Source organism: Anneissia japonica, unplaced genomic scaffold (genome assembly GCF_011630105.1).
Source record: "Anneissia japonica isolate Jap-2015-1 unplaced genomic scaffold, ASM1163010v1 scaffold1231_len1163931_cov198, whole genome shotgun sequence".
Classification (NCBI taxonomy): Eukaryota; Metazoa; Echinodermata; class Crinoidea; order Comatulida; family Comatulidae; genus Anneissia; species Anneissia japonica.
In genome coordinates, this window is record NW_022728604.1 from 203074 (window position 1) to 214676 (window position 11603).

Below are 11603 nucleotides of genomic sequence, written 5' to 3' on the forward strand. Positions count from 1 at the left end.
ATTGTAGGCCTATCTCAAAATCTAGATACAGTACAGCAAAAGCATATTCATGAGTTTGGCAATAACCTATTGAAGTATACACATAAGATTTAATTGCTCTCAGAGCCTGAAGGTGATGGGTATTGGGGAGAAGTAAGATGACTATCATCTCTTATTCCAGCTCAGCAAAGGCTAGTTGCATAGCATACTGCATAATAACATGTGTTCTACTCATTATATCATGTGACGCTAACCCACCAATCAAAGCAGTTTGTGAGACTTCAGGGACAAATTAAAGTACTGTATTAAAAATTATATTTCCATCACAATAGATAATGGATGCTAATTTCAAATTATGGCTGTGGTCATATTATACTAATGTTATTTTGATATTCGATATAATCATAATGAATTAGCTAGATAGTTCTCTCTAAAAAGCATTTCTTCAGAATTTGTGTTTTTAAGTACTACTCGACCATTATTTATACATTTATTTGCCTTTATTTTAAGTATTATTTCATTTCATCCAACATCATACAGTATATGACAGTAGCAGGATGCATTTACCACATTATAAATAAATTTCCCACTGAATGAGCACTCCTACAACTAGAAATTGCAAATTGCAAGTGAAGTGCTGCAAAGTACAACTGCATACTGTATAAATGTTCCTCCAACAAAATTATTTGTGCGAGTCAAGTGAAAATAATGAATAATAAAAATATAACAAATAATATGAGACATGACCCATTGTCTATATTAGAACACTGACGAGCTGACGTAGAAACATAGTAAAAACGAGCGTTGGTACTGTGTATGCCACTCTACAACAAGCGTCGCCTAAATGTCATAATTAGCACGCTGAAATAGGCTAATAAATAAGTTTAACTGGGTTCATAAATAATATTGGCCTCAAAATATTTTGGCTGAGACATGGGCCGATTAAACGTAGAAATAGGAAACCTAGAAATATAGTAAAAACGCTGAATAGTAATACTCGAGCGTTGCCACATGCGGACGTTGGTACGTGTAGGTTATCTACAAACGTCGCCTAAAGTAATTGATTTTAACCGGCAGAACAAAAGAAGGAAACTCCGCTTTTCAGTCGTCTTAGGCCCTTGTTTTTTGACAAACAATGACCTTTCTTCGCAGCAAATACACAACACTCAGAACCCTTCGAATAATAAATGCACTGAATGAATGGTACACAAGACAAACATACTCACAAGGTGGCGCTCTACAAACCAAATGTCTCATCATGAGGTTTAGAGTGGATATGTTTTTTTTGGACATGAGAAAAAAATGCAAGCATTCTTAATTACCATTCTACAGCTCCACTTCTATGTTTTTGCCAGATGAACTAAGGAGTCGTTCAACATTATCAACATTTTCACAGTTGTACAAACAATACACTTGGGGGGGCGGGGGAGGGTAGACAAATTTGTACACCTACATAAATGCATAAAAATGTTGATTCAAAATAACATGCAATATGTAAAATAATGGTGAAATTACAATGTAACCATGGATATAATAATAATTTTTAAGCAACCAAATGCATTACTTTAGTTGACTTCACAAAAAACATGGAGAATGTTTTGCAAAATCAACATTTTTTATACACTTTCAGAGGGGAGGGAGGGGCTACTGAAAAAGAGTACTGTTTGTACACTTGTGAAAACATGTTGATAATCGTCCCCTCAACAACCTTAATTTTGATAAGAAAGTAATTGATGCATGATATAATAATTCCTTCCAAAAGCCACCTGTGTATCCAACACACTTTTCCTCATTTTCTAGATTTTTCCTTCATGTGTTTCCTTGGTTTTCCTCATTTATTTAACTAATAATTCAGGGCCATATCTGAGATTGCCATTGAGAGTGTGCAGGGTTGTGCAATAGTAGGTCAACTGGGGTCAGACGGCAGAGGCGGTTTGATTGCAGCCTCGATTTTTCATTACTACTGTATCGCAAATTTTAGGTGGGGTTGCACACTGTATAAGGAATTTTATAATTATGCATTCTCAACTGTCGTAAAAATGTCAATCTTTCTGATTTTGGGGTGGGGGGTTCACACTGTTCACACCCATCGCATACCCCTTGGATATGGTTCTGTGATATTTACACAATAACCCATAGCCTTAGTATAATAACTAAGCACTTATGCACATCATCTGTATAGAAACCTATTTGGGCCAGAGAAATGTATTGTATAACATCCTCCCCTCGCTGGGGACTATTCCTAATAATGTGTAGCTCACAGATCACCAGACCAATTACATTTCAAATCATTTTTGTCCTGAGAGATACCCATTTATTATACTTCTGGGCGAAGAGAGACAGACAACCCCTCATAAAAAATCTTGCCCAAGGACATAGGCAACATGACTATAGATTTTATTCATACTAAAGGTCTTGTACATTATCTGTCATTTATGTATTTATTCATAAGGTGTGTCTGGATATGATATTCAGAAAGTCTCACAGTATCATTTTAAAAGTGATGTAATAAAGGCTGTTGTGATGAGATTTTGTTGAGGAAGGGTACCTCAGGGTTTTCGAAAGCACCCCACAGGATAATCTTAATTGCAGTATCAAACCACATGATTCTCAGTACATGAAATGTATCTGTTGTATTCGGTATCCTAATTTGAGTAACATGAAATTATATTATACAAAAGTACTATATAAACATATAATTATATTTTCTGTTTTATTAGATAGGCAATGTGGTACTTCATTCATAGTACAGTATTTAAGCCTTTCAGTTAAACAGTTTATATTTTGGAAAAATCTATTTTCAAAATAATTTTCATCATCATCATAGTTAGCTTGCCGGCCCATTGCAGGATAAAAGCCTTTAGCATGCCGTCTCCGAACTTGTGACTGGCTCTGACAAACCCCTCATTTGCCACAATTTTTATTTCCCGCAAGAACCCAAAACGTTCGAGAATTAGGATTTGGAACTTCCATGTTTTTTTTACATTTATAGAATAAGATATATTGAAGAAATTTATGCAAAATATCAATCACCAAATCTAAGTGAAAAGTATATTAAAATTATTTTAAAAATACAAATCTTAATAATAAACAATTAATTATAGAATCTTTTGAAGCGGTTTTCTCTCAAAACCTACATGGCTGTATTCATCATAACTAATTAATATTCAACTAATTTCCATCAAATAGACACTGTTTTAAAGAATTCATGCAGAATCCAAAAATACCAAAAACTCAATTTTGAATTTTTCCAGAGCTAGTCACATTTTGTCTATTTATTGCTTTGCTACACCAGCTCACACCACCCCAGTACTAATTTAATTCATCTTCATCTCTATTTTTAGATGTTATGTAATGAACTTTTCGTTTACATCTAGTAACTCAAGGTTGTCTGCAGTTACACATATTGCTTAAACCAAGCCTATAAATTATTATTAAATAACAAGTTTAATAACCAACATTATCTGGTGCAATACCATACAAGAGGAAATAGTTTAACCAGCTGTGGTATATTCCATGTAGGAGTTGATTAATTAACCAATTAATTGATAGTAATTGTTATTGTCGTGATGTAATAATAGACAATAACTGGATTTGCGTCAGGAGAAACATGTTTAGGTGTAATTTTGCCCTACCTGACTTGGAAATGTACCGAATACTCAGTACATTTGAAAACAATTGCGAAAAAAAATCACAAGTTGTTGTCGGGTGGGACTCGAACCCACGATCTCCAGATCACTAGCCTGGCAGCATACCTCTAGACCACCGAGCTTGCGCCAAGTCAGGTAGGGAAAAATTACACCTATAACCAATTAATTGATATCATCTTGATAAGCATGTCAAGAACACTTTTAGAATGAAGTACCTAATTCAGACACTACACAGATTATTATGAAAATTCTCCGCGTGATGTGAGTAGAGAGTGTCGTTGCCATGGATCTAACGTGTTGGTCAACTCTCCAAGGCTGTTGATATAATTTCCCTTGCATTTCAATGTGCTAGTGATATTAAAAAATTTTCTTTCAATCGAAAATGATTTCAATTACTATATGGAATCTGGTTTAGTATTCAAGTATTAGGGATGATAGAGCTGTCTGGAAAAATATTATTTATATTTGGGGATAAGATAGTAGTATAGTATTACTATATTGTAAGAAAAGATCCAATTGAGGGTGAATGTATGGCTTGGGGTATGAATACATGAGAAATATTTGTCTGGGATTATATTTCAAAGCTTATGTAGGTCTGGGGTTGATTTCATAGTAGTACAGTATTGAAATTGGTGGAAGAATGCAATGTACATTGACCTTATTTCTGGGTCATTCTGATAAGAACCACAGCAGGTACGAGTAAAGGAGAAAGGGGTTTAGGGGATTGTCTCTGGTGTATTGACAAGGGTACGATATTACACCATGGCTGCTAAGCTTCTCCAAGGGCACAATCCATACTTCGTCCTTGATTTTCAAGAAAGAATATTATACAATTTACATATCAGGCCTAGTTCAGACTAGGTGGATAAACCCGGCTCAACTCGCCGGGTTTATCCGCCTGCCAGTCTGAACTAGGTGGCTTACCTCAAGCCGGGCTGTGTTCCTATAGTAACTAGGCCTGGCGTGCCACCGTGTTTAACTTTTCTAAGCCGGGCTTTAATCGTTGCGGGGGTCTTGCATTGACTTCGGGTAACAAAATGACCAATCAGCATTCAAATACTTACGCTGTGAGCGAGCTTACGTTTCGCGAGCAATGTTTTGAAACATGTTTGCTAGTTACGGTTCGTTATTATGAAAATTCTTGGGCCTGGCTAATCCCACTAGTCTGAACGCCTGCCAAAGTTAAGCCGGGCTTAGCGTTGAGCCGGGCTTAACTCAAGCCTGGCATATCTCTAAGTCTGAACGAAACCTTAGTCCTCCAGCTGAAACACAAGGAGGGAAATGAAATTGTTAAAGAAATATTAAATAATAAAATAAAAAAATAAATCTCCTAATAAGTAGTAATTTATTTAAATATTATAATATAAATCTAAGTAAGACAATATAATCATATGGTTTATCACTGGCCCTTGTGCATTTTACGCTGTACACTTTATAGCAGGTTTATATGTAACCATTACCTAATACATGTACAGTACATGTATATAATATTCATATTATCTCATTGCACATTCATTGGGGCATAGCTAAAATATTCATGTTACACATGTTGCTGTAGAGCTTAAGTAGCTGTTTGTAATATAAGATGCAGAGTCAGGTAGTGATGATCTTTATAGTTATATTGTGTGTTATGTACATTATTACAAAAAATATAGTGAGTGACTGACAGATGTTGAGGTTTTGATTTTCTATAAATTCAAGGAATTTTATGTTATGAAATGAAGCTGCATATGTTTAATGTGTCTTTATAATAAATTTTTGCAGGGTTTTTCTTTCCTGGCACTTTGCACAAAAGGAAAAAAACAGAATCATACAAAATGACAAATGTTAAATACAAATATATACAAACCTAGATCAAAATATATGAGAGGTATTTTATGGAGGAATGGCCCAAAATGGTGCTTTTAGACCACAATATTAGCGATTGGCTACTACAATAATTCTTTGTATTGGCAAATTAATATTTTTAGTCTGTTGATCTCTTTGTTGTGTCGGACGAAAAGGGACCATACTCACCCAGGCGCTGCATTGCAAAAGATCTCCATTTACGTAAGCCTTGTTTTAAACTGAAACACTTTTAGTCCCCATGATAAGATTTTCACTCCCACAACTTCAATTGTAAAGCACCCAGTGCTACAAATTGATCCAGTGGCGAATTCAAGTGGAGTCTAGCCGGCCCGGGGCTCACCTAAATTAGTATCAAAATTTACACAAAATGGAGATTAAAAAGAAAATTATATTCAAATTTTAAGTCTGATAGTGCCATTTCCGGCCATCTAGAGGTGCCATAAATCATAATTTTCTTACTTTGTCTCTGACCATGGTATAGACCTCCACCTGTGAAAGTCCCTCTCCAGGTACCCTTTAATTTCAAATTCCTGGATCCACCACTGTGATCAGATCTCAATTTCAAAAGCCTCATCAAGGAGATGTAATAGAGGAATGTCAGTGGCATTGAGGACACCAAAAATTAGCAATAAAACAATATAATTCCTGGACGCAAATTGTTAACATTATTGCCATTGCCTATAATTCAGTCTTTTCAATCTTAATATTTGTAAATGTTTTAAGGTTGGGAGGGGGATTAATTCATATACCATCCCCTCTGCCACTTTTGTGACATAATATCATGGGCCCCAACATATTCCCACCCTAGTGCCTGTGACTCTTGTTACATCACTGAGGAATCTCCTATGTTATTGTTAATTAACAATGTTTACAACAGTTAATAAACAATTAATATAATAAAACAACAACAAATAAACAAAAACAACATTCTATATTTTGGCTGCAAAGTTACAGGTAAGAAAGTATAATACATACTCCAAGTATTGAAATACACGCCATCGTGTTGGGATTCAATATTTCGACATTAATTATGTCATCATCAGGAATGTTACAGGTCTCCCTATAATTAAAGGCCCTCCAATTAAAGACCACTTTTCTGTGGTCCTGTTTGAATTCCTATCTTTAGCTATTCCCTCCAATTAAAGACTCCCTCTATTTAGAGACCAAAGACCATGGTTTCAGTGGACCCAAATGGAAATTTTCCCTCCAATTAAAGACTACTATAAAATATATAGTAATGTTAATGCTATTTTTCTATAATGAATTTTGTCATATGGCTTAAAAGAACAATATTAGCCAATGCACATCATAAGATTGTGTTTTGTGTGTCTTTTTTTATATAATCGCTTTTTAATAAATTATATTATCATTTTATATTATCCAAATAATGTATTTAATTTGTATTAAAATTAAACTAAATTGAGTAAATTAAGTAGCGATAATGTTAGTGGTGGTGTTAACAAGTACAGAAGAATCAATTCTACTAGTACCAGACATAGGCCTAGCCTACTGGCTATGTTGAACTTAGGTCAAATTAGGCCGCTATTAATGTTGCAGCTATTAAAAAACTACCTTTTTTTTATATGCAGAGCTCCCAAGTTAGAAGATCCGGGAGATCGGTTCAAATAATTTTTCTAAACACATCTATGTATTATGTTGTTGTGCATGGTGATAACCATTGGCACTGACATCTGAGAGACAATTGATAATACAGTCTAAAATGTGCAAATATCGTGAATTTTGCAGGTGATGGTTTATTTTCCAGAAGATTCTTCGTGGAAGTGCACCAGGCCTTCCCGCTGATTTTTAGGAGACTCCATCCTGGGACTCTGGAGGAGACTTGGGAACCCTCGGCACTAAATGTGGTCTTTAGATTTCTCTCTTTTTTAGTGAAATTATAAAATAGTACATTAACTGTTTTATGTTTTAAAATGGATGACTGCATGAGCTTACTTATTCTCAGGCGGCTTATTCTTAATAAAACATTTCATGGTAGCCACACATGAAGAACTGTTCTCGTTTTACCCAATTCCATTAAAATATTGCAGTAATTACTAACATCGCCCTTAACATCTATTGTTATTCAGTGTACACTGCATACACAAAACATCTTATGATGTGCATTGGTTAATATTTTTGCGTATAAATTAATCATGTATAACAAAATTTATTATAGAAAATTTGCATTGTCATCATTATTTATTTTATAGTGGTCTTGTCAATTGTGGTCTAGGGCCCCCGCCTCCGGACTCGGGCCATAGCGGGGCACTAGCCAGGACTGAGCCGGGGATGTAGGCATAGATGTGTCCCCGTAGTGCCGGGACGTACCTAAAAATTTACCCGTAGATGTAACAGGCCTCGAAACGTTATAGTAACCGCGGTTTTGGGTGACTTAGCCGGGATGTACGTTAAAACGATGCCCCGCATTGCCGGAAGGTGACCGGGACTTTTTCATGCGTGTAACCGTTTTGGAAATATTATATTTATTGTTAAAATGTCAAAGTGTACTGACTGCAGAAGTATTCATGTATTTGTAATTGAATTCTGTTTCATATATTATTTATTTATTCAGCTTTCTTTCACATTGCTTCACAGAAAAAGCTGACACAAAAAGACAACAAAGCAATTGACTGTGAAATTTACATTTAAATTACAATATTCTATAAAGATTTAAATTAAGAGCAATTTACAAATTTATTAAAATAATCCTTCCCATAAATTTTGTGATAACCTGAACAATATTTGGACAGAATTTGCTATTCAAATTTTATGAATGAAATTCTTAGTATATCTAATGGTTAAGAAATTGAATATATGTGAGTGAAAATATGTGTTGGGGTTGCCATCTTCAGCATGCAGTAATATGCTTATTTTTTTCGCTCGTATACTATTCGTGTCATACTTAAAACGCAGAGCAAAACAGGAGCCACGTAAACATGTCAAATGAATATCCAGCATTATAAGTAATGATATCTTGGAATTGCTAGTTGACTGCCATTTTTTCTTGTATACTGTACATAATTTGTTATTAAGAAGCAATATCAGTAAAGTGCTCACGCATATCCATGGTTGATAGTGCATTATCTCTGCTGCCGATTATGGTTTTAAGCGTACATTATGTGACCGTACATTTTATTAGGCAGATGCCTATATTCCCAGGCCATGGCTTGCTTAATACTGCACTGATCAACATAACAGACTTAGAAATCTGATATTCTTAATGTTATGAAAATAGTGTCATAGTTTTTTGTGATGGCTTCAGAAATTTGCTGACGGGGATACAACAATTTTCGCAGGGGTGGGGTGGGGGGTAGAAAAACCAAGAAGCCACAGCATCCCTGGCCAGGATCTAGTTGTGAAACCCTTGGGGATTCAAGGGGGAAAACCTTTCTTGTTTCACAGATTTTATGATTTTGATATGGTAATATTGTGTTTTTAAACCAAAATATTAAGAAGCTATAATTTTCCACTTCAGTAGTTATACTTACAATTTACTGACATATCTTTATTTAAATTTATATATCAGAACAATTTACATTTCTTGGCCTTAAGCCAAATCGCATGTTGGAAACAGTACATTAATATACATGCACTGCCGCCACCAATAAACTTTCTCTAGCAAGTGCTCCAGTCAGGTGTTTTACTGTTAAGTTGAAAATTCTAATGTTCAGACAGGTAAAATAGGCTGTACCTAATTTACAGTAGATAACTAGGCCTGTAGGCTTTTATGTGCATTTTCTGGCCCCGGTATACAGTAAGCCCAACCTCAGAATTGACCCAGTTGTTATGTTCAATGGAGTAGGCCTATACCCGAGGAACTATACAACTGATCTGCTCTACATAGTCTAGAAAGTTATTATTACTATTCACCAACATATTGTTACAATTAGTTTCTCATACCTCTCTTTGTTTTCAAAGCTATATGTTATTACTAATACTAATATTACTTCTAAGATAATTTTAATTCTCATGGCAGAAATTAAAACTGAATTACGAGAAATTTGCATTAATTTACCATATCAATTTAAAAGCTAAAAAAAAAATAAATGCATTGTATTGTGTTTCTTATACAATTTTTTTTTAGATCTTACTGTTGCCCACTGTCCTTCCATGTTATTTGTCTTTCTAATGACTTCTTCTGTTCTGTGTCCATTAAGATTTCACCTGTTATGTCCAACAGCTCAGGAATTCTTCTCCTGTCCTTTATTTCCTACATTATCACTTGTGGAAGCGTTTGGCTCAGCGGTTGAGGCCTGGACTCTCAAACTCGTGGTCGGGGTTCGAAACACTCGCTGTGCGGATCGCTTGTGTCTTTGGGCAAGACACTTTATCTGCATTTGTCTCTCTACCCAGGGGTATAAATGGGTACTGGCATAATATGCTATTTTAGGTAAACAGACTTGCTGTGAGGGGGAGTGGCGATCCCCTCAGAACATTGCATAGCGACAGTCTGCCCCCAACACTTACAAAAGAGGGATAGGCATCTGGACCTGTACAGGTTCGACTACCTTTACCTTTACAATACCCTGTCACTTGTTCACTGATAAAGGATTCTCACATTCTGAGTATCCACCTGCCTATATATTTCTCATCTTCTATAAATAATAGTTTTTAGAGAAAATGTATCTCAATCTGTTAGTCTCCATCTAGTCTAGTTTAAATTTGATTTATTGCTGTTATATAGTGTCTAATGGATACAATTGAATAATGAAACACATGTATTTGAATATATATGCAATTAAAGGTTTTATTTTCATCATATTTATTTACTTAAAATCCTTTCTTCATAGAAATCCTGTTCCCATGTCTCAATAACCAGCGCCAGCAAATTTCCATTTTATTGATCTCTGTAGATTTTCAGTCCTGGCTTTTTACAGCGTAACATAGCCTTTCTCTCAACGAATGCCTGTAGGAAAAAATTTGATGACGATAGTGGTATCTATAGTATAATGAAAAATAGCGACGTAGCAACACTAACAAACGGTATACATCTGTGTTTTTGACTCCTCATCTAATTTACAATGCACATTATTTTATGCTTAGAGCTGCTAAACCTCACAATCCTTGCAATTGCATGTGTAATAATATTAACAATAATAATGATTATAAGAAATAGAATATATTCATACTGTACAGTACATTCTTTTAAATTATAAGGAAATTTCTGAATGCTTTAAAGATATTAATGAGTGTATTATGATATTATTTTTTTTGTTTTGTTTCTTGTTGTCTTGTACTGTATTTTAATGTTTTAGGATATACTATTTTAAAGTATTTTATCATATGTATAATATATTCAAATTTTATTGTTAAGTGTGTACCTTTACTGAGCTTTTTTACTGTATTTCCATAAATGACAATAAAAGAATCTTGTATCTTGTAATGTATGTTTTTAGGATTTACTTTTTTAATGTATATTTTTCTTCTTTAATGTAGTTGTTTTTTTAATGTATCACAATTAATGCCACCTATGAGTATCACTGATATACAAAAGTGTGGCCTATATTCAATAAAGATTATTATTAACTGTATAAACACATCCTTAATGAGTTATAGCACATATTCTAATAACCTGTGAACATAATCTACATAATAGTAAATCAATCATTAATAAAATGCCAGTGTTGCGGTAAAGCCACAGTAAAAAGCTATGCAGATGTTAAATAGGTGCATTTTAAATCTAGTCATAGGAACTTGGAATGATCCAGCAAAAATTCCATATAGTTTTGAGCTATAGCTGTGGTTGAGATGCTTGGCTTTATAATTTTAGAGGCCCAGGTTCAAATCCTATGACACATGGTTTTCTTTCATAATTAAAATTTCAATGAGTGTTTATTATAATGTTTAACAGAATACTAAAACCAACAGATTGCATGTAACTACTTTTTGCATTTAATTTAATTAGTATGTTTGTTAGCATAACAACTTAGGATTGTTATCATTAATCTTGTGTAATTAGCAATTTGCTATTTATGTAGTTTTGGTTTGTTAATATTTATTTAGTACTTGATTATAGAATTTACTGTACAAGATTGTTGTATACAGAGGTCAACAAACTTTCCTTTTAAAGAAGATACAAGACATAGTATATTTTTTATTGTCCGAAAAAGATTAGAAAATTGTTTC

General features: G+C 34.2%; 1 protein-coding gene across 3 annotated transcripts in view; it reads left to right on the top strand.

Moving 5' to 3' along the window:
• The window catches only part of LOC117114407 (dual 3',5'-cyclic-AMP and -GMP phosphodiesterase 11-like), a 22480-nt gene that overhangs the window by 5594 nt on the left and 5283 nt on the right, over positions 1-11603 (top strand). Inside the window, exon 3 of one of the 3 annotated variants that reach the window (XM_033258075.1) lies at positions 10268-10458. The exons of the other annotated variants lie outside the window; for them this stretch is intronic. Within the exon in view, the coding sequence (XP_033113966.1) occupies positions 10268-10321 (54 nt within the window). The 3' untranslated portion in view covers positions 10322-10458. Of the gene's footprint in view, positions 1-10267; positions 10459-11603 lie in introns of those variants that run through there. 3 annotated transcript variants of the gene reach the window in all.